The sequence below is a fragment of the Pelodiscus sinensis genome, chromosome 4 (genome assembly GCF_052426305.1).
Source record: "Pelodiscus sinensis isolate ZL-2025 chromosome 4, ASM5242630v1, whole genome shotgun sequence".
Taxonomy (NCBI): Eukaryota; Metazoa; Chordata; order Testudines; family Trionychidae; genus Pelodiscus; species Pelodiscus sinensis.
Window position 1 is genome coordinate 121467706 of NC_143055.1, and position 27910 is coordinate 121495615.

General features: G+C 43.9%; 1 protein-coding gene across 6 annotated transcripts in view; it reads left to right on the forward strand.

Moving 5' to 3' along the window:
- PPM1K (protein phosphatase, Mg2+/Mn2+ dependent 1K) overlaps window positions 1-26080 on the forward strand; it is a 42439-nt gene extending 16359 nt beyond the window's left edge. For all 6 annotated transcript variants that reach the window (XM_025182884.3, XM_006111050.5, XM_006111049.5 and 3 more), the window contains 6 exons: window positions 1054-1572; window positions 2508-2608; window positions 15865-16030; window positions 17035-17179; window positions 19281-19415; window positions 20144-26080. In XM_025182884.3, the coding sequence (XP_025038669.1) occupies window positions 1133-1572; window positions 2508-2608; window positions 15865-16030; window positions 17035-17179; window positions 19281-19415; window positions 20144-20275 (1119 nt within the window). In that variant the 5' untranslated portion in view covers window positions 1054-1132 and the 3' untranslated portion in view covers window positions 20276-26080. The remainder of the gene's footprint in view (window positions 1-1053; window positions 1573-2507; window positions 2609-15864; window positions 16031-17034; window positions 17180-19280; window positions 19416-20143) is intronic.
- Window positions 26081-27910: the final 1830 nt, after the last annotated feature.

The window sequence follows — 27910 nt, forward strand, 5'->3', positions numbered from 1 at the left end:
GGGTCTGTTTTGGGACCCGTACTATTCAATATCTTCATCAATGATGTAGATATTGGGATAGAGAGTACGCTTATTAAGTTTGCAGATGATACCAAACTGGGTGGGGTTGCAACTTCTTTGGAGGATAGGGACATAATTCAAAATGACCTTAGCAAGTTAGAGAAATGGTCAGAGGTAAACAGGATGAGGTTTAATAAAGAGAAATGCAAAGTTCTCCACTTAGGAAGGAACAATCAGTTCCATACATACAAGATGGGAAGCGACTGTCTAGGAAGGAGCATGGCGGAAAGGGATCTAGGGGTCATAGTGGACCACAAGTTGAATATGAGTCAACAGTGTGATGCTGTTGCAAAAAAAGCAAATATGATTCTAGGTTGTATCAACAGGTGTGTTGTAAGCAAAACTCGTGAAGTCATTCTGCCGCTCTACTCTGCACTAGTTAGGCCTCAGCTGGAGTACTGTGTCCAGTTCTGGGCGCCACATTTCAAGAAAGATGTGGAGAAATTGGAAAGGGTACAGAGAAGAGCGACAAGAATGATTAAAGGTTTAGAGAACATGACCTATGAAGCCAGGCTTCATGAACTGGGCTTGTTTAGTTTGGAAAAAAGAAGATTAAGGGGGGGGGACATGATAGCGGTTTTCAAATATCTAAGAGGGTGTCACAAGGAGGAAGGAGAAAATTTGTTCCTCTTGGTTTCAGAGGACAGGACAAGGAGTAATGGGCTTAAAGTACAGCAGGGGAGGTTTAGATTGGACATTAGGAAAAAATTCCTAACTGTCAGGGTGGTCAAATATTGGAATAAATTGCCAAGGGAGGTGGTGGAATCTCCCTCTCTGGAGATATTTAAGAACAGGTTAGATAGACATCTGTCAGGGATGGTGTAGACGGAGCTTGGTCCTGCCTTGAGGGCGGGGGGCTGGACTCGATGACCTCTTGAGGTCCCTTCCAGTCCTATTATTCTATGATTCTATAATGATCTCTGATGGTGAAAATGTTTTCTGGACGGTATAACTTGAATTTTCCCTCTCCTGTATTTCTTGTTTCCTGACCAGTTCTCACATTGTCCTTGAAGCCATTCCAGAAGTTGTATATTGATCTTTCATTCACTACAAAGTGTCGTGGAATCAAGTTATGTCAACAGCTGCTTTAATTAATTTGGTTAGATATGGAGGGTATCAAGTGAGAGGAAGAGCACTACTGACCTCCCGCCTCTTGCAAGACGACAAACGCTGGACTGCTGTGTGCCAGAGCTCCACCACAGAACGCAGGGCTTCCCGCTTCGATCCAGACGGCAGTGGGCGTCCAGCCACATGGGACACCTTCGGTATCTGGGACAATCGCATCGATGAGCCCATACTCCTCCCAACAAGCATAAAGTATGGGAAACCAATTCCCAAAATCAGTCTGGCCAACGTGGGCTGTGCGACTCAGATTGGAAAGCGGAAGGAAAACGAGGACCGGTTTGATTACGCTCAGCTGACAGATGATGTCCTGTATTTTGCAGTGTATGATGGGCATGGTGGGGCTGCAGCAGCTGATTTCTGTGATAAGTACATGGAAAAGTACATTCAGTACGTAAGCTAGGGTTTGATTTATTATTTGCATTACCATTAGCACCCAGTAGTTCAAGGCTGCAGCACAGAGAGACTAAGTGAGTTGCCAACCATCATACAGAGTAATTTTGAACATAGAAATATAAAACATTCTGGCACTTCTGTCACACTATTCACCTCTTGTTTCTGGAGTTTGGAAGGATTCCCTGGTGCCATAATAGTGTCTGGGATTAGATTTTGCCATGATGAACCATTTGTTTTTTACCCTTCTGAAGTATAGAAAAGTCAGGTTCTATAAAAACTCCTAGTAATTATCAGTGTCAGAGGGGTAGCCATATTAGTCTAACATTAAAAATTAGTCCTGTGGCACCTTAGAGACTAACAAATGTATTGAAGTCAGTTCATGACTTATCAGCTGAGTTAGAGGGTAGTTAGTGCTGCCCTCTTCTAGTCTCCTAAGCTGAAACTTCCTCTGTGCAAAGGGACAGCACAAGGTGTAAGTGGTTGTAGTCCTTATGTGTATTCTCTTCACTGGGGAGGATGGTATTTTACTCTCCAGACCCAGCCTATCCAAACCCATTGAATTCGTTGTGAAATTGAAGGTGCTCAGCATCCTTCAGGTTTGGATCTACCCAAAAGCATGTGGGAGTTACAAGTTGCAGTGCTTACCACTTGTAGCACTCCATTTGCATAATTAAGGTAGCTTAAACGAAGGCTGCATTCTTTCTTTATAAAACAGAGTTATACAACAATTAAAAACCACCAATCCTGGGGGGTCAAATTCCCTTATATCCAAAGGCCAAGGCAGCACGCTAATGGCTTCTCGTTACCCCAGAAGGATGATATTACATGATTCAGCTTTTGTAGTGGGGAGACAAACCTGTGGGAACTGCTGTGGCAGGAGTGGTGTCTTTGTGGAAGAAGTTGAACCCTTGTCTTCATTTTGTTTTTAGAGAATTCCTTGCTCAGGAGAAGAATTTGGAAACCGTGTTGACCAAGGCTTTTCTAGAAATAGACAAAGCATTTGCGAGGCATGCTCACTTATCTGTTGATGGTAGGTAGAATGACTGCATTCTACTTTGCAATGGTTAAACGAAGAGGAAATGCTTTTAGAAATAGTTGCGGAGGTGTTTTGTATTAATAAAATGTTTGGCATTGAAAACAATTTTATTTAACACATCTGCTTTGAGAATTTATTACAAATGAAACGACATTCGTAACACTTGAACACCTTAATTTAAATATGAAATGCCTCTCTGAAATTTATCTGGGGAGCTGATATGAGGCTGAATTTCTGACCAACATTCCACTGAGCATTTATCCTAAAGGGATACTGTCAAAATGTATGTTTACCAAAAGTAATGTACTCTATAATGGTACGTGTGTGCGTGTGCGTGCGCGCGCGTGCTAATAACTTGAACACTATAAGCTACCGCAACCAAACTTTGCATGGGATAACCTTTTATCCAGGAGAAGGTTTTAAGGGACTGTGGGAGGGAAGAGATGAGAGACCGATGCCTCTCCCTGGGGCTGCACAGAGCTTGGCAGTGCGGGGAGAAGCAGTTTCCCAGGGGAAGCAGCAGGGACAGTCACTCACTAAGGCCGGCGGAGGGCGGGCTCGGGCGCTGGTGGCGGGTGCGTGGCTCCCTTCCCCCTCCCTCCGCTCAGGCTCCTCACCTCAGTTAAATCAACTGTCCTGAGCAACACTGGGTAACTCCAGCGTGTGTGTGTGTGTGTGTGTGTGTGTGTGTGAGAGAGATAGATAGATATAGATATAGATATAGATATACACACACACACAGACAATGATGAGAAATACACTGTCACCAATTTTAAAATGCTATTCTGTAGGTTTTGGAAGAAATAGCATCTAAACGTGCCCTCTTGGTGCTTCTGCGCTTAAGTAACAAACCAGGCTCAAAGAAATTCAGATGGTAGATATTACTGATATACAAAAACAAAATTAATGTAGTTATGCCTTTAAAAGAGAAAAGGACATACAGGCAGTCCCCGACTTACGCGGATCCGACTTATGTCGGATCCGCACTTACGAACAGAGCTTTCTCGCCCCGGAAGTCGGGGCGAGAAAGCCCCGTTCGTAAGCTGCTCCGGTGCCCCTGCCAGAGCAAAGCCTCAGAAGCGCGGGAACCGCTGCTGCTGCCCCTTGAGACCCGGTGCCTGTGGTCTGCTGCGGACGGTCCCCAGCAGACCACAGGCACCCGGACTGAAGCCGCAGCCGCGGGGGGGTCCCGCGCCTCTCAGGCTTTACCAGAGCAAAGCCTGAGAGGCGCGGGGAACCGCCGCTGCTGCCACTTTGACTGAAGCGGCAGCAGCGGCGGTTCCCCGCGCCTCTGAGGCTTTGCTCTGGCAAAGCCTCAGAGGCGCGGGACCCCCCCGCGGCTGCGGCTTCAGTCCGGGGCCTGTGGTCTGCTGGGGACCGTCCCCAGCAGACCACAGGCACCCAGACTGAAGCCGCAGCCCTGGCGGGGTCCCTCGCCTCTGAGGCTTTGCCAGAGCAAAGCCTCAGAGGCGCGGCACCCCGCTGCCGCTGCGGCTCTGCTCCCCGTGTCCCTGGTCTGCTGGGGGGGGGGGGGGCGCAGCTAGTGTGCTCCCCCCCCCCCCAGCAGACCAGGCTTTTGTTTTGGACTCTGGGGCAGAGCAGCTGGGGCGCTGCCGATTGGTCCTGCAGCGCCTGTGGGCACGACTGGACCAACCCGGCAGCACCCCAGCTGCTCTGCCCCAGGTCCTGATTCAGCCGCTGCTGGTCAGTTTCAGCAGCGGCTGAATCAGGACGTCTGGGGCAGAGCAGATGGGGTGCTGCTGGGTTGGTCCAGTAGCACCCCAGCTGCTCTGCCCCAGGCGTCCCAAGTCAGCTTCTGCTGAAACTGACCAGCGCTGACTACAGGAAGCCCCAGGCAGAGTTGCCTGCCCCGGGCTTCCTGGAATCAGCTGCTGATCAGTTTCAGCAGCAGCTGACTTGGGGACGCCTGGGGTTCTTAAGTTGATTCTGTATGTAAGTCAGAACTGGCAGTCAGTTTCAGCAGTGTCTGAATCTGGACGCCAGTTCCGACTTACATACAGATTCAACTTAAGAACAAACCTACAGTCCCTATCTTGTACGTAACCCGGGGACTGCCTGTAGTAGGTAAATAAACTTTATGCCCTAGATCCTCAGCTGTGGCCAAGGAGCTTGCTGCAAGCCTTAGGATGGCTTGTGTGGAAAGGTGATATTAAGCAATTTTTGTATTCCCCTAATCCCAGGCTGGCAGTATGGTGAGTTAGTCCACTAGCATATGTTTTTGCCACCTGTCAGTGGCCCAAGAGGCTGTTAGAACAGCTGGCATGTATAGGAGCACATGGAAATTGGCCCTGGGAAGTGGGTTAGCAGAGGACTTCTGTGACACTGGGATGCTATTCCTGTGGCTGGCAAATTCTATCTTTCAGCCATTTTGTACTGCTGATCACATTGAATGAAATGCTTTTTGCTATTAGAAAATGCCAGTATACACTTTCAATGTTCCCCTTTGCTGTTTGCAGCCAAAATATTGCTGTGTTGTCTAGTGTTTGAAAACTAGAAAATGAAACCCGTTGACCTAGTTTTTGTTCAAATTGAAGTACGAAAAGTAAACAGCATAAATGGATAATGAGAGAGCTTATTAACATTGATTTTTTTTTTTAAATGAGTAAGGTGGTATTTACTTATTTAAAAATATATTTAACCTGACTGAAGAAGTAATACAAAATAATTGGCATTACTTTTTTAATAACCTCTGATTAGTAGAAACTAACTTTGGGAGAGTGAGATGAAGAATTGAGTCACATATTTGAATTGTGAATTCAGCAATTTTTACTAAAATGGTCTGAAATGCAAAAGTAAGAGTGCGTTTGCTTCTCATCCACCTGAATAATGTAAAATGCTTCTGTATAAATGGCTAATCTTGAAGGCCCCTTAATTATCAGACTATGTTCATACAAGAGCTTGTATAAACTGATCCACTTAATGGAAGTTTATCGTGTTCACAGCAGCTCCATGAGGAGAAAGACACAGTGTAATGAGAGAAAATATTGGCATTTAAAATATTATTTTGTTATGCAGAAAATAGTTACAGCATTTAGTACTTTGGGGCTTATTGAATTAGCTAAAGAGAATCTAATTCATAAGCTGAGCGGTAAGTGTGAGCTTTCAAAATGCTGTCAGATTTTACCTTGCAATTTTCACCATCTTGAACAGGATGGCTAAACCACTAAGCACTTCTCTGAAAATGCCCCATTAACTTATTAGGAATCTGATTCAAATGCTGGTAAACTTGAGAACAGCTAAGCAAAAGCTAAGTTACAAGACATTAGGTAAAGCTTTTTCGCTAATACTGCTCAAGAACATGAAAATTAAGCAGAGGTATGTTAGTTTTCATGAGTAATTTTCATAGAATCATAAAAATGCAAGGCTGGAGTTAGCAGGCAGTCAAGTCCAGCCCCCCGTTGCTGAGGTAGAACTAAATTAATCTATACCAGGGCTTCTCAACTTTAGAAGTTGTGGGGGCCACAATGATACTCACAGCACATGCTGATGGCCACAACTTAAGTGTGTTTGCATATACATGCAAATATATATATACAAATAGCTTCTTTCTCACTGACAGGCATGAATACAAAGATTAAGGCAAGACTACACAACACACAGGCCCCATTTAAGTCCGTTCTGGTGATATTAATAAAATGCAATATTTACCCAATTTCTACCCATATTACAACTTTTAACAAGCAATGACAGTCCAGGAATTTAACTACTAAAATATATATAAACACACGACCATTATATTGACTACTTTTTTCCTTTGGCTCTCACCCACGGGCCGTGAGTTAAGCCCCACATAAATCCAGACTGCACCGCGGGGCTGCAAAGAAACGGGCAGTGGGCTGCATGCAGCCCATGGGCTACGAGTTAGAATCCTAGAATCATAGAGCTGGAAAAGACCTCAGAGGGTCATCAAGTTCAGCCCCATGCTCTAGGCAGGACTAATCCCAACTAAATCAACCCAGCAAGGGCTTTGTCAACCTGAGTAGTTCTGATCTATCCCATCCCTGATAAGTAGGGCTCGACAAATTGTGGAAAACCCTACTCGCCAGACAAAAAAGAGACTCACCACCCTCCCCCCAAAGTGTTTTTTTTAATGGTATAAATTTCTAATAAGAATAAGAACAGTAATTACTAATATGTTGTTAATAAATATCACCCAAGTTGTTAATAAATATCTTATAAACCTCCTGCCTTTTCCCTCTGCTGCCATGTCTCCTCCCCTTGCTCCATCAGCTCCCCTGGTGCCTGCTGCCCCGCAACCCCTCACCCTCCTCTGCTGTCCTGACTCCTGCCCTTCTCACTGCCCTCAGCCTTCCTGAGACCTGCCCCCCTCCACCAGCCCTTCTCTCCCCCCGTGCCCACTCCTCCAGTAGCCCCACTCTGATCATGTGAGCTACCCCCTCTTCTAACACCTCCCTCTACACACCTGCCCTGCCTCTCTCCTCTGGTGCTGGTCCCTCCTCTGCAGGGTCTGCCCTTCTGCTTCACCCCCAGAATTCCCTGGCACCTGCACCCTCCTGGTGCCTCCCCCTTCTCTCACTGCTCCTGCCCCCTTTGCCCTCTTTTTCCTTGAAGCTCACCACCCTCTGCCCCCATTCCTCTCAACATGCCCCTGTGCCCTCACACATGACTTGCTCCATCCCCGCTTTCCTCATGCCCACCCCTTCTTTCAAGCCTTCTCCTAGCACCTTCCCCTTTAGCCCCCAGTGCCCTTACCCTCTCCTCTCCCAGCATCACCCTGTCCCCCCTCCCACTGACACCTCCCCTCCTGCCCTTTTCCTCATTGTCTCCACTTGTCCCCCGGCATTTGTCTCTCCTCCAAACTTGGTGCCTTCCCCTTTCTTCTCCTGACCTGCCCCCCTCCCCTCAGCACAAGCCCCTTTCTCTGCCACCCTTCCCCCTATTTTTCCCCCTTCCCCTCCCCCACCTTGTGCCTTCCAGTTGGCGGGTCTGGAGTCTGTGATTGGGCCCCAGAAGTCCCAGCAGCCCTGGCCCCAGCTGCTTCCGCGGCTCCAGACCACGTGCCGGGCCTGGAGCTGGGCCACATGGTGCCAATTTTTACTGAAGTCCCCACACCAGCTTTGGCTCCTATTAGCAGGAATACGGTGGGCAGGGAATCCGCGCACGCGCACACACACGCGCACACACAGTGTGTGTAAGTGGGTTCATACCAGAAGCGTACTGAGGGTGTTTTGTACCTGAGGGAAAAGGCCAAATTTGTTACTGTGGAACATATTATGTCCTTTTATAAAACTCTGTATACTTTTACAGAACATAGAAACTTTGTATTAAGCCTTTTTACATACAAATCTTGTAGACTTTGTACTCCCGCCCCCCCTTCCTCCTCCTGCCTCCTTGCTAAACTGTTTGTCTTGTTGAGTGAATGTGGTGTAAATGGGTAAGGCATGAAAGAAAACCCTCTGGGCACTTGCAGTGGTTGCAGAAAGGTGGAAGCCACAATAAGAACAATGGGACCAGTGAAGTGGGCTCATTGAGTGAAGGCTGCACTTATGGATGCCTTGGGAGTAAGCAGCAAGCAGCTGCTTCTGGAAGGTCCCTCTTTTAAGGTGAATGGGGGAGCATTGCCCCCCCCCCACGCACACATCCTTCTTCCCCCAGTGCAAGGCACCCCCAGTAGCAGGGGGAACATGCCCCCAATCAACCCCCAGCCCTGCAGGGAGGAACATACCTTGCTTAAAAACTACTGCTCCTCCCACCCAGCTGGCTGTTTCAGCTGCAGTTTAAAGAGTGCTGCTCAGCTAGAGCAGCACTTAGCTGACCAGCAGTTCCTGTGCTCATCCAAGCCCGCCCAGCGCCTCCCCCCCGCAGCGTGGCACCCGGAGGGTGGGGGGCAACTGCCCCCCCCCCCTTCGTTACGTCTCTGCGGGGGCTGGAGGGGAGAGAAAGGGCCGTGCTGAGCCAGAACTCCGGCATCCGCTCCCAGGAGTGACTTTTGCTGGGTTTCTCCCTCCTCTAGCAGCCACCAGCCGGCCCTTTAGGAAAGAACCCAATCGGCCGGCGGGGAGCAGGACTCACCTGTGCAGTGCAGATCCCAGGGCTCACGGTCCCAGCGAATGGAGTCAGTCCGGTTGCAGCTCACCATGCGCTTGACCAATGTGCAAGAGCATGGGCCGGGCTGCCCCTCCTCCTCCTCACACGCAGCCAGCGCTGATCACCTCCCAGCCACTTTCCCCACCCCGCCGGACACCTGGCAATCCTATCTGGAGTCCCTTGAGATGTCTCTCAGAGCCATGCTGCTCCACGAGACCAGTAACTACTCGCCAGCTGCCAATTTCTACTCGCTGCGGGTGAGTGTATTTGTCGAGCTCTGCTGATAGGTGTTTGTCCAACCTGTTCTTAAAAACCTGCCACTGATTCCACAGTCTCTCTTGAAAGCTTATTCCCAAGCTAGAACTAGAAAATTTTTCTAATAGCTAACCTACATCTCCTTTGCTGCACATTAAGTCTATTACTACTTGTCCTATTTTCAGTGGTCTTGGAACCTCTCTGTAAAGATAATCATCAGGAAGTGGTTTCCATACATTAAAGGGCCCCATTTGCAGCATGCTGAGTATTTCTTTTGAGTTATCAACAGTCCTCATGTTGTTGTAGGTGCTGATGGTCCTTAGCCCTCTTTGCTAGGTGCTGAACAGTCCCTGAAATCAGGCCATAAAGGACTGGAGTAATGGAATGTAAAGACATAGACAAATACTACTTTATTAATGAAATTAATTCTTTGCATGTGTGGTGTTGAAAACTAAATATTTTTGAGATTTTAAAAAAGTTAAATAAAATTGAAATGTTTTCATGTATCCTTATCACAAACGTAATGCTTGATTAGCAAAGCTACAAATTGTTTTTGGCTATTCTAGATGTGATAAAGTCAAGTGTGTCTCTTGGAAACAATGATCCTGGAATACAGGCTGCTCAGGACATGTGTGATGGCAGCTAAACATGTCTTCCTATTTAAATCCTGCTTCATTCTGGGAATTGGAAACCAATAGTTCAATTACATATTTCTGATAGAGTCATCTATCTGTTGATTCTTTGGGCTGGGGACCTGTACTTCTAACTTACGTTTTTAAAGTACAGTGGATTTTTACGATGACTTTTTACGATGACTGAAGACTTGATACTGCGCATACGTACGTACGTGTGTGTGTGTGTGTGTTTGCAGGATCAGGGCCTCACTGGGCAAATCTCTATTTCTAAAACAGAAAATACTTTTAAACAACTTAAACATCAGCTTAATTATGACAGAAATTGAACAGGTCTCACAATCTGTGCATTCTTCTAGGAACAGTGGTCCTTATTTTTAAATCACTCCTTCAGGTGCTAACATATTTAAAATATATACAGTAATGCTTAATCAAGTTTTGAATGTTTTAAAAAAAAAAAGCTACACATTCATCTGTGTCTCTTGCACATCACCTAGACAGATGGGTATTTAGGAAACACAGGATTTGCAACACTGGAGTGTGGTCCATCTAGTTCCGCATCCTGTCTGATAATGGTCATACCAGATATTTCAGAGGAAGGCATAAAAACTCCACAGTAGGCATGTGTAAGATAATATGTCCTCCATGGTAGGTCTCCCTTACATTCTTAACAGAGTTTGGCTTAACCACTGAAGAATAAAGTATAATATCTCTTCCAAAAATGTATGCTAGCATTAACTGTTGTAATTGGGTATTGTTACTGTCCATATACGTGTTCAATCAATCCCTTTTTGAATCTTGCTTAGTTTTTAGCCTTTTAAATTTGCGTTCAGAGCAAAGTGGTTATTTGAAATTTATGCAACAAGCTCCTTCTCTCATTAATTTGGATCAAGGGCTATATGCCTTACAAGCTTGTACATCTTTAAAGTTGTGTTACATTTCTGCTCTAGACATCGTGACTGTGTATTTTTTTAAAATGTTAAAAAGCTGCATTTTTCTCCTTATTTCAGTGGCCCAGAGATGAATAAACACCCTTGCCAAGAACTGAAGCAGTACAACTTAAACAACCCCCTCATTAGGAAGGTGTTTCCTCTTTTTGCCTTATTGCTTTGGAAATAAATCCAGGGTCCTGCAGCTTTCCCCGTTGCCATTGCTCCTCTCTCTGCCTTGCATCCTTCCACCTGGACTGTTCTGCTAGCTGTGAAAAGAAGCTGTCCCAGCCCCCAGCTTAGAGATACCCTGACATAGCATGCAAGGCAGTTTTTCTCAAAGTGGTCTGCAAAACCACTTTGAGACACATGTTAACTGGCTGCTCTGGTATGTTTATGTCTCTTGGCAAACCGGAGCCAATGGTCACGAGGCTCCATGGCCATTGTGCGGGTCAGTAAACACACTGGAGCGGCCAGTTAACGGGTTTCTCAAAGTGGTTTTTTGTACCACTTTGAGAAACACTGATGCAAGGTGAGACCCTTCATGATGGATCATTTTAAAACATTCTCCACCTTATAGAGAATTAGTGCTGTACATACAAAGTTTCTTGACGAAAAACCTGCCACCAACTCTACTGACTTGGCCTAGGACATCCAGTTACGGTGCCACTACTGCTTCAGTTTATTCAAAACCTAATCCAATACATATTGGAGACAGTAGGGACTTTTCCACTGACTTCAGTGCTCATCCTATCAGAATCTGATGACACTGGCCATTCATATCTGGAATAGCCACCTAATTGAACATGGTTGGTTGTTAGTTGATGTATTTGTTTGGGGCACTCTTGAAATCTTATGCTGAGCAAATAATGAAGGTCTGAAAGACAATAAAATACTGAATCAATTTTCTTTAAAGTTACCATTCAAAAACATGACTATTCTTTTAATATGTTAACCTGCAACACTGAGGAATAGAGAGAGCTGCTGAAATATATAATTAAGTTAGAAACCACTTAATTTCAATATTTTCCAGGGTTTTTAACCACATTCAGTTTTCAATGCATCCTGACGAGCCATGAATCAGCCATTGGCTATGAAACTGTTTTTAGCAGTCTGTTCCTTAGAACATTTTTGTTTGAAAGTGAAGACTGTGAACAAGTTGATTGGTATACTTGCAATACACTTTAGAATGTCTGTCTTTGCCAAATATGAGATGGCTGGGCATTTTCCTTTGATTTGTTTGGTCACCAATACTGTTACTAAAATACATTGTGCCTTTTGTTTAGGCGGAAGCTGCAACAGAGGTGACACATAGCTATAGTGAAAGTGTAAGGGGGAAAATAATTGATAAAAGTGAATATATTTGAGACCATGTATATGTTTAGATAAGATTGAGCCATGGTCAAATTGGTTATTAATAATTGTCCTAGTACTTGCCTATTCTGTCATACCACTAGTGAACAGTAGAGCAGGCAAACCCAAAGTGAATATGTCCCCTTTCTTTGCAGCTCTTGTTCTGTCATCTCCAGTGTTGCAGGTTTGTTTTTTTTCTGAACAAAATCCCTGGGTGAATTTCCTATTTGCCTCTGTGTACGTGTTATTTGTGGCAGAGTCTGTACCTGGTCAGCAGCTCTAGAACTGGAGGCCCTGGACGCTATATGCTGGGCTTCAGTGGAAAGAGAGATCAGCTTAATTTTGTCCCAGGTGAAGGAGTCCAGCGGTTCCTAGCCTGGACTACTGGAAGGTTCCCACATCTTCTTTGTCCCATTAGTTGAGATGACATGCAGTAAAAATTGTCCAGTGAGTGTTAAGAACCTATTGAAAGATCTTAGTTTTATAGTGATACTATTAGGAAAAAGTGAAAACATTTTTTTATTCTTTTAAATATTAAATCCAATGTATGTGATGATGCAACATATCTTTAAAGTGCCAATAACTAAAATAGAAGCACTAGTAGTAAAGCGCTAGAAATTTGGTACATGCATAATTCCTAGATTTTGGAACTGTGTTAGTGACCCAAATGAATCTGAAGCACCCTTAAATTTAGTGAGAGCCTGGTTCTACGTCCCTTACTCTCATTGAGCATTATCTTCATGAGTGGTCTTGTTGAGAGCAGAATCAGACCCAGTGAAGGGAGTATGAATGGGTGTATTTATTTCCAAACTATGATGTTTAGCTTTTATTTGGCCTATAGGTAATTGTAAGATGCCTATCACTATGGTACGTACCAAGATTTACCATACTAATGTCTGGTTCTGCAGTGATATTCCTAAAATTGATACTGATGGTTGATTTGATTTTTTTTTTTTTTTAAACACTCAAGAGTATTTTGGATGTATGTGTCTGCTGTGCCTTTAAAAAGTTGAGGCTACTTGCATCCCAAAATATTTAGTCGCAATAGAATTTATGAACTGTGCAATGATTCTCTTTTATGCCTTTTAGAATATAGCATTCAATATTTTGCATTACAGTTCCAAAAGCAAGGAATGATATCAGAGGCTAGTGGCAAATCTTCATTAGCTTTTAATTTCTAAACAAAAGATATTTAGCATGAATTAAAAGTAGCTTTATGTAGGCTTTTCATTTCACTATGCTTTAACTGTCCAATTAAAACAGGTATTTTACTGGCTTTGCTAAAATATTCAGATTTGACTGCTAAATTTTAGTGGTATATTTTAAGTATGTTTCAAAGTGGGCCTGTAACTCACTAATTCTTGTGTGGTCTCTTAAAATTGAAAGTAAAATGCAAACGCTTAACTAAAATACTTACAAGCTACAGCCAATTTAGTGGTACCTAAGTTCCTAAATAATCAAAGATCTGATACAAATTACAGTGGAGTTAGTTGTGACATTGATTGATACTTTGAGGAAATAGTTGAACTAGATTTCAGTGCAGTAATAATACCTGTTTTAATAGTAGTGAAGGTCTAGTTTAGACTCTATTATAGATTTGCTTTATTTTTTTCATTCATCAACTCACTGTTTTCATTCTACAACAAGGCTCAATGCACCTTTAAACACTTGTCTATGTGAAAAATCCTCTCAAGCCTCTTATAAGCCTAACTTTTTTTCAGAGGTGCTGAGTGCCCACAGTTACGATGAATGTCAATTGGAGCTGCCAGTGCTTAACACATCTGAAAATCATACTCTGTAATAATGAAAGAGGCTAGCTATGCGATGTGCTGAAATCTCAGACTCGCTGACAACGAGAATCCCTCAGAACCAGACCCATAATGCATTAATTAAACCAGTAAGGCCAGATTCTTGCCCGCAGTATTGGCCCCTTGTTCAGATTTTTGTGCTGTAATTAGGGATTGCCCTGGCAGGGTGGAATTCCTGAGTCCCTCAAATGCGGTTTAGCCAGCTCCTTGTGATGCCCCCAGTCAATCCCAGGTGCATTGTTGAAGTGTGAATAGGTGTGGGCAGGATTGAAGTCCATATACTTTAAGGAAAAGGAGAGGTTGCAAGAAGATCTTGAATTATTATTCCCTTCTCACATGAAAATAGAGGAATATAAATGGGGATTCTGATTTTTAGCTTAAACCAAAACAATGCCAGCTGTATATTTGAATCTGTTCATAAAAACTATTGACAAAAACAAAACAAACCCCAGAATATGGCCCAGCTTAGGAGGGGATTTCAACTGAATTTACATCTGCTTTTAATTTCTAGGCCATATTTCTTTCTGTCCATGCTTTCCTCTGCAGTAACACGTCACAGCACCATGTTGCCTACACGGTGTGTTAGCAATAAAGGGGGAGCTGTTCCTTAATAATTATTTTAACTTGGGGGGTTTACTTCATTTCATTCATTTCATCAGCTAGTCTGTGCTCACAGTGGTACCATCACTATTCATATTAATTTACAAAAAATACTTTTCCCAGGGTTGTTACAGAAAATGAGTACAATAGAAAGTAGAAACCAGAATCTCTAAATATAATTGCATTAGTTAATCCATTCTAGTAACAATAAAATATTCCCTAGCACTGAGTGTGCTCTTCAACCCGAGCAGGGGGTAAAGGAGGAGGGAAGGCAGCAGAGGACATATCTTGCTTTCCACTGTGTTTTTATGTAGTTAATTTATACCTATGGAAAATGGCACCATCAAGGCCATTGTGAATTACAGGTTGGACCTCCCTGGTCCGGCACCCTCTGGACCTGACCGATCCTGGATGATGGATTTTGCCAGACCAGGAGTGGTCATTTCTGGACTCCCTGCTGCCAGTCCCCTCCAGCCCTGGCCCAACTACTGCCTTCCCAGCTGGCTCCCCATTCTTGCTGGCCCTGCTGCCTTACCAGGTGCCCCCCCCCCCACCTCTGCATACAGGGCTCCTGCTGTTGCACCCAACTCCTGCTGCTGCACCAAGTAACCCCACTGCCTCTGCTGGTCGGCCTCCCACTGCTGTGCCAGGCAGCCTCACCATCTGTGCACACACCGGGCTCCTGCAGCAGAGCCTAGCAGCCCTGTTGCCTTCATGCCCTGGGTTCCCACTGCACCCTCTGCGCCAGGTTCCTGCTGTCATGCATGGTGCTCCTGGCCCCACTGCACTGCTAGCTTGCAGGGCTCCCAGGCACTAGCCCTCTACTGGGACACTCTGGTCCCAGTTGCGGGACCAGATAGTCCTGATTAAGAGAGTTTCAACCTGTAGTAATATTCCTCGCTACTTTGCAGCCACATGGATTATTACGCAGGGTGCCAAGCAGGGCAGAATGAGGTCTGGAGTATGTTTGTTCTCGTCAGGGACCTTCCAATGAATAAGAATGACAGTGACAGGCTCTGAAGAGAGTTTTGTCCTACATAGTTAGAAAAAGTGCTGGATGCAACATTGTCCTACTGGCAGAGTGAGGGAAATGGTTGGTTTATAAAAACTAAAGACCTGGAAGGCATCAGAGCATAAGGTTAGGAAGGAACTGTAAAATGTCTCTTCTTCCAAAGCGTAGATCCAACTCTCATTGGTATTACTGAATTACCACTCTACGGGAGAAAAGCTCTGCAGTGGGATTTTATCCTGACTGCTGCCCATGAACGTTGTAGCTGGGGGGTAACATTCCAGTATCTAAAATCGGAATAGAAACGATATCTGCCACAGACCCTAAGAGCAGCTGTTTTTCCCAACACCTGTTTATCATACTTTCCTTCTTTGCATGGAGCCATGTTGTTGCACAGACCACCTTTACCCCCTCCCTTAAAGCATGTTCCCCTTCCCCCACTGTCCATTATTTTCATAGGTCTAGTTGAAACTTAAATCTAGTTGACGGAGTAATTTAAAGCACACATGATTTTGACAGTTAAAGTTCTTGTTCTGTTATAAATGCAGCAACATTGCCGGATAGTCTTAAATCTTTTCTCTTGTGATGTTTGTAGCAACTCTGCTGAATGCTGGGACCACTGCAACAGTGGCCCTGCTGCGAGATGGTATTGAACTAGTTGTGGCCAGTGTTGGGGACAGTCGTGCACTGTTGTGTCGAAAGGGAAAAGCCATAAAACTCACCATTGATCATACTCCAGAAAGGAAGGACGAGAAGGAAAGGTACAGCTCAGTTATGCTAATAACATCACTTGGGACAGCCTTGTTCAAACTCTCTTTACATTATTACATGACTAATTTTGTTCTAAGTAAAGGGGAATCAAACCAAATAAATAGGGCCATCTGCTTTAAATAAGTGCAACTCCACTGAAGTCAATGGCACTTCATGTAAATTTACTAGGTTTGTGGCTCTGGCCCACTGCACTTTACATCTTGAAACTCATCCTCACAGCTTTCTTTTCTATCTAGAGGTGAGTGCAGAACTAAGGGTACGTCTAGACTACATGCCTCTGTTGCCAGAGGCATGTAGATTAGGCTACCAAGCATAGGAAAATGAAGCGGCGATTTAAATAATCACCGCTTCATTTAAATTTACATGGCTGCCGCGCTGAGCCGACAAACAGCTGATCAGCTGTTTGTCAGCTCAGCAGGATAGTCTGGACGCGCGGGGGTCGACATCAAAGGCATTTGTCGACCACCCAGGTATACCTCATCCCAGGAGGCATAGCTGGGTGGTCGACAAATGCCTTTGATGTCGACCCCCGCGCGTCCAGACTACCGCACTGAGCCGACAAACAGCTGATCAGCTGTTTGTCGGCTCAGCACGGCAGCTATGTAAATTTAAATGAAGTGACGATTATTTAAATCGCCACTTCATTTTACTATGCCTGGTAGCCTAATCTACATGCCTCTGGCGACAGAGGCATGTAGTCTAGACGTACCCCTAGACTGGAACATCCAAGGACACAGAGGTAGAGCCAAGATTAGAACTCCTGGGCACATGTTTCCCATCCAGAACCCAGTCTCTTAAGCCAAATCTCTTTTTGGAAGTCCTTCAGAGAATAGATATCTGAGTCTGTGAATATCTCTGCCTCCATAACCTCCCCACTCCTCTATATAGTATAATCCAAGATAAAGGCACAGGCAGAAATGTTACATTTTTTTTTTAATTGTTGGTTTGAACTTTTATTTCATATTTTCTTTCTCCTATTTTGTGTTTTGAACAGGATAAAAACATGTGGTGGCTTTATAGCCTGGAACAGTCTGGGGCAGCCTCATGTGAATGGTAGACTTGCAATGACACGGAGTATAGGAGATTTGGATCTTAAAAACAATGGAGTGATAGCAGAGCCAGAAACTAAAAGGGTTCAGGTAAGAGAGAGTCTGGTTAATAAGGATAATTGAACCTGAGCATTTGGATCATGTGGTGTGCACAGCATTTGTGTCTAGTAGTCAAAATGCCTTTGGAACCTTTTGTCTAACTGTGGACCAGATTCTGATTTTATTTATGCTGTAGTCAGCATGGTCACTCCAGATTATTACTGGGCCAGATTCTGTTCAATGGCAAATAGGTTAGTTTGTGTGTGTGATGGGAAAGGGAGTAAAACATGATTACCGTTAGCTAATTGTAATGAATGTATGTTGTGTTTTATTGAAATTAACTAGGAAAATGTCACCTCAGCAGTGGGATTGACATGCTGATTTGCACAGATTGGGCCAGAATTTAAATAATTGAAAAATAGCAAGCTTTTGCATTTTGCGCACCTGTGAAGGGAAATTATAGAGCTGCAAGACGCATTTTATTGGACTCCACAGTTGTTCAGCAGATGTAGAAAAATGAGTTAGCTTCTCAAAATTAATTAAATGTGTTTTTCTCAGTTTCTCCCCTCCCCCAACTTCCTGACCATCAGTGTTCCTTCTAATCTTTTCTATCCATGTGCAGATTTTTTCTGTCCTTGGGTAGAATAAATATTTTATATACATTGAGGCATGTGTGAATATGCACCACTAGTAAAAACAAAAAACTTAGTTGTGGGCACACTGCTAATCAGCTGGGTGGCATCTGAATCTCTCCTGAGTGGTTGCACAAGTACATGCTTACAGAGCACACTGCCTACCTCCACCTCACTCCCTTCTACTCTCACCTAAACATAATCTTGTCAGTACCCCTTCTGTGGCCTCAGGATGGGAAGAGAGTCAGACATTGGGGGGGCCTATCCGAGGTGAACCTATATAGATAGCAGAGAGTTAAAAGGTCATTAAAAAAGGTAACTGTGTAACCACTAAAAATCTTAGTGGTTATATGCACTATGGGCTCTGCAGTACAGTGGAGTCTGGATTAACCGACACCCGGTAATCCAACACTCCACTTTATCTGGCCCTGCAGCTCCCAGGGACTTTGTCCCCGGGAGCTACAGGGTCGGATACAGCGTGGGCCGGGAGAATGGTCCCGCTTGCTGCTTCTGTTTGGAAGCATCCCAGCAGCAGCAGCAGCAGCTTCTCCTGGAGATCAAGGGAACAGCTAATGCTACTCTGACGGGGACTTTCCGCGCAGGAGCGGCATCAGCTGTTCTGTTGCTCTCTGCAGTAGAGTCCATATCATCCCACATATTCGGTAATCCGACCATGTGTCTGTCCCGTTTAGGTTGGATGATAGGGACTCTACTGTATAAAGCTTAGTGAAGTCGCAAAGTCTCCTCAGGAGCGGGCAGGCAAAGGTTGGTGGCTCTGCTCCCAGGGGGTGAAGCTTCACTGCCATAGTGAAACTGCCTCCTGGGGAGTGGAGCTGACAGCTCTGTTCCTGGGAGGCTTCACTGCAGGCTCTACAGCCAACTCCTAGGGAGCCACAGTGTGTAACCTGTGGCAGAGGGGCCGGTCCTGCCACAGACAGGGCCACTGGCCAGATCAGCACCTGCTTACAGTGGGCCCTTCAGGGTTTGAGTAGCTCCCTGCCCAGGGCAGGCAGGGAGCTGCTATAGCAGGCTAACTAGTTAACTTTTTGCATCTTTAATAGATGGACATATAGATATTTTTAGGGCAGGTGCCAATCAGATTGAGGACAGAGCCCACTGCCCATTGTGCAGGTCAAACTAGATGATCAGAATGATCCTTTCTGGCCTTAAAATCTGTAATAACTTGAGGTCGTTAACTATTAACTGTGCAATACATATCTGGCAGGCTTTTGGCCTCAGTTTATTGAACCCAGGACAGGGTTCTTACCACATACCGGGAGCATCCTGAAGTAATTTACTTTATGATGTTGGAATATGGTTAACTTAGATATTCTTGTGTGCCAGTGCTTCAAAACAATGTGGTGAAATAATTTAAAGTTGTGGTGCTGTCGGTATCACTCAGAAAATGGAGGAGCATACAGCAACAACAGCAGAAGTCTGTTGTGACAAAGAAAAAAAGTGGAATTGTTCTTCTCTGCAATAATTTATTTATAAGGCAATTTATATTATGCTAATTACAGTTACATCATGGAAGTGATGGCTTCCTGGTGCTTACTACAGATGGCATTAACTTCATGGTGAACAGTCAAGAGATATGTGACTTTATTAGCCAGTGCCATGATCCGACTGAAGCAGCCCATGTTGTCACTGAGCAGGTAATGTTTGACTTTTGGCTCAACCAGTGCTTTGATGATGATGATATAGGATAATGTAGCTTAGCAGGAAATAGAATGTGCAATACAGGCAGTCCCCGGGTTACATACAAGATAGGGACTGTAGGTTTGTTCTTAAGTTGAATTTGTATGTAAGTTGGAACTGGTACATATTGTAGGGGAAACTCTAGCCAAACATTGCTCCAGAGCTCAGTTTTATTCTCCCACAGCTCACTTCCCTCAGTCTGCTGAGAAAAGCCGCTCCGCGTCTCCCTGGTCTGCTGGGGGGAAGCAGCTAGTGCGGGGTTGCCTCATCCCGTTTGTAAGTAGGGATCCGATGTAAGTCGGATCCATGTAACCTGGGGACTGCCTGTACTCAGTATTCTCAAACTAACAGATCCATTACAGTGCACAGATGATATTATAGCAGCTGTCTGGCACAATCTGTAGTAGGATTGGGAATTCAAGAAATGGGGTTTACTTTGTTTTTTCAAACATAGGCTGAAGTTGGGGGTAGTACTTGGGATCCCAGACAACACTGTAGCTGCTTAAATGACTCCAAGAGCTGGGAGAAGACAGATGCTGAAGACCGAGGCTTTTTGAGGCCTACGGTCTCTTGGACCTGTGGGGCTGGATACCTGCCTTCCTATACAAAAAAAAATTCAAGTTCACAGAAGAATAGTACTTTGGAAGCGATAATTATGATGATGATGATTTATTTTTCTTCTCAGGCTATACAGTACGGTACTGAAGATAATAGCACTGCTGTCATAGTACCGTTTGGAGCATGGGGAAAATATAAAAATTCTGAGGTCAGCTTCTCATTTAGCCGCAGCTTTGCCTCAAGTGGAAGGTGGGCATGAGGACCTGTTGGAATGAGATTTTCTGTGCAATAACCTGTACACCATATGCTACACGAGAACACATCTGTACCTAGGTTGATAATCTTGCTCATTTATTTTTCTCCCAATATTGTACAAAATACTAAGCTTACTGTTAACAAATCCTCATCACATATGTTCCATTTTTGCCATTTTTATTTATGTTTTCAGAATTTAGATAGATGTTCATTTCACTGACTTGTTTTGTTTCTAGTCCCAGATGATGGGTGATTCTGTGCCAATAGACGAGGTGCTGGGCAGTATTCAATACATGTTTTTCTTCTTACTGCTTTATCTAATATTCTGAAAGATTGATATGCTGTATAGACTGAACCATGTGCTCCCCTCTTTGTACAATACACAGGGGAGCAAACACATTGTAATGATGAGGAATGAAAGAGGCCTGTTATGTCTTCCACAATGACACAGCCACCAAAAAATCCTTGTGTACTTCAAGGGAATCCTATGAAAAGTAGTTGCATATCTGGTGAGGATTCAGGAAGAGGATATTCTGTGAAGCACAGTATGGGTACATCTACACAGCAGTGTAATTTCAGAATAACTGGCGTTACTCTGAAATAACATAGTCTGCGTCTATACTACATGCAGTTATTTTGACATAATGTCGAGCTGGAGGACTGCTTACTCCGACTCCTGTAACCCTCATTTCACAAGGAGTAAGGGAAATTGGAGGAAGAGTATTCTTTCTCGGACTTTCTGCTGTGTAGACAGTGCCAAAAGCTGAAATAAGCAATTTCAACTTAAGCTATGCAGTTGACTTAGCTCAAGTTACATAGCTTATTCCAGCTTTACTCCTTCTGTGTAGGTGTGTCCTATGACACAATAGTGTAAATTTAGCCCAGAAGTCCTGTCTAAGTTAATGCTGCTGAGTAGAACAATACCTTGATGTCCACACTATGCAAGTTGAAGTATGTGTGCAGGCCAGGAGCTAAAGATGCATGGCAGCCAGGGGTTTTTCTACATTGGCCTGGGGCTTTGTGAGGGTCTCTGCTTTCCTACATCTCTGGCCAATATGTGATTTGGAGGCCATGTTACAGCCCTCTTTATAGACCCCTAGCATAACTTTTGGGAGGAACATGATGCTGATCTACAGAGGTACAAAAAAGTGTATTTTTTCAAATTAAGAGGCACTGTTCACTATTCCATTTTCTAGTAGAGCTCTCTGGAAACGATGCAACAGGAATATTCTTTTATTCTTTTAAAAAAACAAATAAGGACTTTCTTGCTCTCTAGAAAAGGCAGTCGCTAGTTGACTGACCAAAGGGTCCCTTCAACTGCACAAAGTAAACTGGAAAAAGGGCAGTGTCACAGGGCGCAACATTTACCAATGGACTGGTGCTTCCTCCTGGTTACTCTAGGGTTTAGCGGAAGGATATAATATTCCCTGTTTGCGATTTGCACCCCACCAGTCTGTCATATTTTTGCTGGCAGTCTCTCCAGGAATTGCCCTGACCTCTTTGTGACTTGACGCTTCAGCTCTATCACCGCCAGTACTCCCCCCCCCCCCCCCCCCTTCTGGATACCAGTACTTCACAGTCCATCCTTCTACCTATTTCCATCAGTGGCATACAGTGGGGGAACCCAGGCCTGTTCACTACTCTGGGTCCCAACCCAGAGAGTTACATGCTGCATCCTCTCCCACTGTTCAGTAGCTTTCCCTGGGCCACTTATGTGCTGCCCCAACACTTTCCCCATCTTTAATTTAGGGACTCTGCAGCTTACTCCCAGCAGCCAGCTAGGAGTTCCTTCACTCCAGTCCATGCCAGCAGCTGCCATAGCCATGCTGCTAACACCTCTTTTAGCTGCTAGGAACCCAGTCCTTACCCACAGAGTCCCGGGTCATGACTGCCCATTCTGGCTCTGCAGCCTCTTTTACATGAGCCGTGCAGAGCCCAGATTGGTTGCTCCCTGCAGCCCCTCTTTGACTGGTGCAGCCCAGACAGCAAGGGCGGAGTTACGGGAGAGCAGGGGGAGGGGCAGCAGCTGTGCACAGTGGGAAGTGGCTTGCTTTTCTTCCTGTTCCCCAGGCTATCAGGGAGTAAGGGGGAAGTATTTGCATTCCATGATTTACTCCTTAGTTTCTTCCCTTCACCGGCCAGGAATGAGAGGCGTGTGCACAGAATACAAGTACTTTCCCCTCGCTCCCTGATAGTCTGGGGAACAGGAAGAAAAGCAAGTTACATCCTGGTAAACACGCTGGCTGCCCCCACTGCCCTCCTGAAACTCTACCCTTGCCAGTCAGCGATGGTAGGCACTCTAGGCCACTTGGAGGACTTTCCTCCACTCTTTCCTGGCGTTAACCACTTTCATGCCAGTGTACGGTAGACAACCCACCACGGGAAGAAATATACTTTTTTGGTTTTTACTGATTTTTTTTTTTTAAGCTTCTGTAACTTTGGGTGTTGCTTGTGAAAATAGTAGCTGTCAGATTTTCTGACAGAAATATGATTTTTTTCCAAGTTGACAACATCTTTCTTTTTTCCTTATTTATTTTTGTTTTTAATGTGGAAGGGGGAATATGAGAATCAGTGTTAAATTAGGCACAAAGGGCAGATTCTTAGATAGTTTTAAACTAACTGTGCCATGTTGATTTCTGTGAACTGTCCTACTTCAAACCAACTAAAGAGCTGTCTGGGAGTGCCTCAATTACTCCATTGTAAATCAGCTGTACAACTCCTAACATCTACAGAATTACACTGATTAGTCACCAGCATACCTAAAGTTAGGCAGAGAGAAATTGGAGTCTAGTTTTTGTTAGTTTTGCCCTCTCATTTTTCAGACCTCCTTCTGGCAAGAAAAATTTTAAAATTAAATAAATCACCTGATGGAAAATTCTGTTGAGCTGCTTGGTCAAACACTTTGAACAATGTGAATCTTGACCTCTGTTGCTTTAATTCTTCCTGTGCTTTGTACAGCCATTCCCGATATTTCTCTGCATATATTTAAAGATGCATGAGCATCCTTTAGGCAACTATGCTTAATATTGTACTGAAGTGCTTTGAATATACAGAAAATGCCCTGCTTGTCTCATTGCTAAGTATACTATATGGAATAAATAATATTTATATTGCTTTTGTAAGTAAAGAGTTTGTGAAACAGTACATGTAAATTATATATAGATATATATATCCTATGCTATTTCATAGCTCACTGGAATGGGTGCATATTAGTGTTATCCCTGCCTTCCCTTAGCTCCCATTTCTGATGATTTGGACTTTGAGAACTAGTCAATGAGCTGAATGTAGCAAATGTTGATTAATTGAATATAATTTTGGGGGCACTGAAGGTGAATTTGATGGATTAGAACCTGTTGGAAGGCAGGGGATCCATTCTGATAGTATTTAAGGATCACATTAACAGTATCCTTCTAACTTTTAGTCAGCTATCTGCTTATGTGGAATATCAAGATATCCAGGTCAGACTTAAGTGTTTCTCTACATCAAAGAAGTGTTTTAAAACAATATATTCTAGTCTGTCTGACTCCTGATGTCTCTGGCAACTCTTAACACGTACACAGAGAAACCTGTTGTAAGCCCCAAGGGACCAGCAAAAATCGGTTGCCTAATAGGATCTTTTAAAATGTAGGAACAAAATTTGATCTGAAAATCTGTACAGCTGTAATTATTGTGGCCTTTTATGATAGCAGTTGTCTATTGTAAAAGGCTTTTACTGAAGCACTAAACCGGCATACCTGAACATTTTGTGAAATTAATTAAATAGAATTTTAGACTTTTTTTACCCCATAAGCATCTATTATATCAATGGACAGGAAATTGCTTTTGTATTACAAACTAAACTGTATCTCAGAGGTGAACTGCAAAGCATAGACTCATAGACTTTAAGGTCAGAAGGGACCATCATGATCATCTAGTCTGACCCCCTGCACAGTGCAGGCCACAGAATCTCACCCACCCACTCCTGGAATAATCCTCTCACCTATATCTCAGATATTAAAGCCTTCAAATAGTTTAAAAACCCCAAGATGCAGAGAATCCTCCAGCTGTGATCTGTACCCCATGCTACAGAGGAAGGCGAAAAACCTCCAGGGCCTCTGCCAGTCTACCCTGGAGGAAAATTCCTTCCTGACCCCATATATGGCGATCAGCTGAACCCTGAGTATGTGGGCAAGACTCACCAGCCAGACACCCAGGAAAACAAAGGTGTTTTCTGAGCCCAATGTTCAGGCATGTATGCATGTTTAATAGTGCTGAAAGGAAATTTCAGTGGATTTAGGTGCAACTCATGGCTATGTCAGTCTAGTCCTTAGACTGTTTCAGTATTTTAAAAATTGTACACATAACCATTTATTTTAATAGGAAAATTAGGAGGGTTCAGTTTGCCTTACTTTTCTCTCTTTGCTGGAGGACATTGGCAAGATCTTTGGAGAACTGAAGGGCTATGTCTACACCACCAGGTTATTTCAAAATAATAACTCCTGAAAGAACTAGTTCAAAATAAGCTTATTCCTCTTCAGAAACAGGAGTTATTATTTCAAAGTAACAGTCTTGGTAGTGTGGATACTTGCCTTGTTATTTTGAAATAGGGGAGTTATTTTGAAATAACTCCTCGGTGTAGACATGCCCAAGAAGTACTGAAGTCAAAAGAAACTACAGCTCTTTCTCCTCCAGATAAATGGAGAATGTGTATGTGGAGAATTGTTCTTTACCGGTGATGTTTAAATAATGTTTGGATATCTTTATTAAGAGAGAATACTCTAGCCCACACAGAAATTATGGCAGGAGTGGGCAATAATTTTTAATGGGAGGCCACTCCAAGATTTTGCTAAGTGGTCGAGGGCTGCACTTCTGTGGAGGGAGTATGGGGTCTGGGTTGGAGGTTTAAAGCAGCATGAGCTGTTCTGCCCTAAGGGTCCCGGTGAGGTTGTCGTGGGATTCAGTGACTTGGCAGACTGGATGTGGCCCACTGGTTGCATCTTTCCCACCCCTGAGTTATGGGCTTTGTGGAAATTGGATGAAGTTCCCTGGTCTCTGAAATACAGATCAGAGTAGTTGTGTGTCCATTCCAACCTTAAACTGTATGAATCTATGAATAGTCAAGGAGTAAAATTTGCGGTCAAAGGAATGGTGGTGGGTAAACAAATTACCAGGGTTGCTGCTTATGTATTTGGGGAAAATTAAGTCAGGGTGAAATCCTAGCCCTATTGAAGTCAATGGCAAAACTCCCACTGACTTCAGTAAGGTCAGAATTCCACCCTCTGTCTATTGGTAGACGGAAATGCTGTTGTTAAAGACTTTTGACTTTTCCAGTTAATACAAAACTAGCAAACAATTGATACCAATAAAACAAAATAACTAAGATTAGTTCTTCATATTTGACCAACTGTTTATCACTGTTAGATAAATGGGTAGGTCAGTTATCCAACTAGCTGACTGTACTGTACAGCCACCATACAGGAGTGTTCCTTACTGTTGAAGCTGCTATTCCTCAGCACAGAGGCAGCTACAAAGTTTCCTCCTTACCTTGTGTTTTCAGTGCTTGGACTTCGCATGTCATAACTCTATAAATGCAAAAGTGCAATTGTGAAAACTTGTTGCATAGTTTCCCTTGGGACTACTTAGATTCATCATGGTTTGGTGTACATATTTGATGTAATCAAAATCCATAATTAATTTGCTGCTTCATTTGAAATGAATGTTCTGGTTTTTTAAAATGCGTGTTTTTAATGAAGCAGCTGTATGTTGTGAACAGGCTAACTGCTATATTTGAAAGCTTAAAGGATCTTTTAATAAATGTTTTGTGTCAAAAGCTGTCTGCAATATTTCTTTTCCCAAAATGTTATGATCCAGGAGGAATAATTCACATTTTTACCATTCTCCCTGGTCTTTTCTTGACTCCTCTCCATCAGCTGTGTTGGTTACAAGAAAGCATTGGTTTTACTTTTGTCATGCTTGATAGTATGTACCGTGTGAAACAATCTTGTTTGTCATCTCATTGTTATATTTGAGGTTGTGTGTAAGGCAAGGATTGGGTCCACCTTGAACCAAAAGTCCTATCTATTTGCTGATCAGAAAGGAGGCCCAAAACCAGTTTAAAATCAGGCTGTTTATCCACAAATCCTCTTTGTTGGTCCCTGAAGATCCAATTTGACTTAATATATTTGCACCTTTTCAGAAGGTGGCTTGAAAACAGCTGATAATCAGAGGTGTGTTAGTATCCGCCAAAGTTCATACAGTACCACAATCATACACATATATTTATATTTTAATACAGTGGGACCCCAAAGGTATTCACCTGAACTCAGTAAGAAGTAACTTAAATCAATAAAGTTTATTTTAATTTCACAAGGATAGCCCAGGACATTCCCAGTCTGTCTCAGTCTCTTTGTCCATTAGCCTCTGCTCTCCAGGGAAACACCAATGAGAGTAGAATCCTAGGGCTGGAAGAGACCTCATGAGTCCAGGCCCCTGTCTAAAGCAGGACCAACCCAAACTAAGTTATCACAGCCAGGGCTTTGTCAAGCCCAGACTTAAAAACTTCTAGGGATGGAGATTCCACCACCTCCCTAGGCAACCCATTCCAGTGCTTCACCCCGTCCTAGTGAAATGGTTTTTCCTAATATCCAACCTAGACCTCCCCCACAGCAACTTGAGATCATTGCTCCTTGTTCTGTCATCTGTCACACTGAGAACAGCCTCTCTCCATCCTCTTTGGAACCTCCCTTCAGGAAGTGGAAGGCTGCTGTCAAATCCCCCCTCACTCTTCTCTTCTGCAAACTAAATAAGCCCAAATCCCTCCACCTCTCCTCATAGGTCATGTGCTCCAGTCCCCTAATCATTTTGTTTGCCCTCCACTAGACCCTCTCCAAAGCATCCACATCCTTTCTGCAGTGGGGGCCCCAGAATTGGACACAATACCCCAGATGTGGCCTCACCAGTGCCAAATAAAGGGGAATAATCACTTCTCTGGATCTGTTGGAAATGCTTCTCCTAATGCACCCTAATATGCCATTAGCCTTCTTGGCTACAAGGGCACACTGTTGACTCGTATCCAGCTTCTCATCCACTGTAACCCCCGGGTCCTTTTCTGCTGAACTGCTGCTTAGCCAGTCAGTCACCTGCCTTAACAGTACTTGGGATTCTTCCTTCCTTGTCCTTTTTGAAACTCATCAGATTTCTTTTGGCCCAATCCTCCAATTTGTCCAGATCACTCTGGAACCTATCCCTGTCCTCCAACGTATCTACCTCTCCCCCTAGATTAGTGTCATCTGCAAGCTTGCTGAGGGTGCAGTAGCTTTTTAACTAACTCCAAGAGGAGTCTCTGGTCTCTGGAGCTTCTTCTGGATTAGGGCTTCCTGATTGAGCCCTCATAAGCCTTTATTAGGCTCAGGTGCTCAGAAGAATGACAATGGTGCACATTGTTAGACCAGTTTGTTTCTGGATTTCCTGAGACGTGATGAGTCTGGGTCCATTTAGCCCAGACTTGTTATGTCTCAGAAGATCCAGAATCTTTGCTTCTGGAAGGCAATTTACCATGCAGTTCTGTATTTCTAATAATCAAATTCCCCATTACTATTGCCTCACTCTTTCTAGAAACTGGGATTTCTCTCCATGAGATATGTCCTCAATGTGACATCAT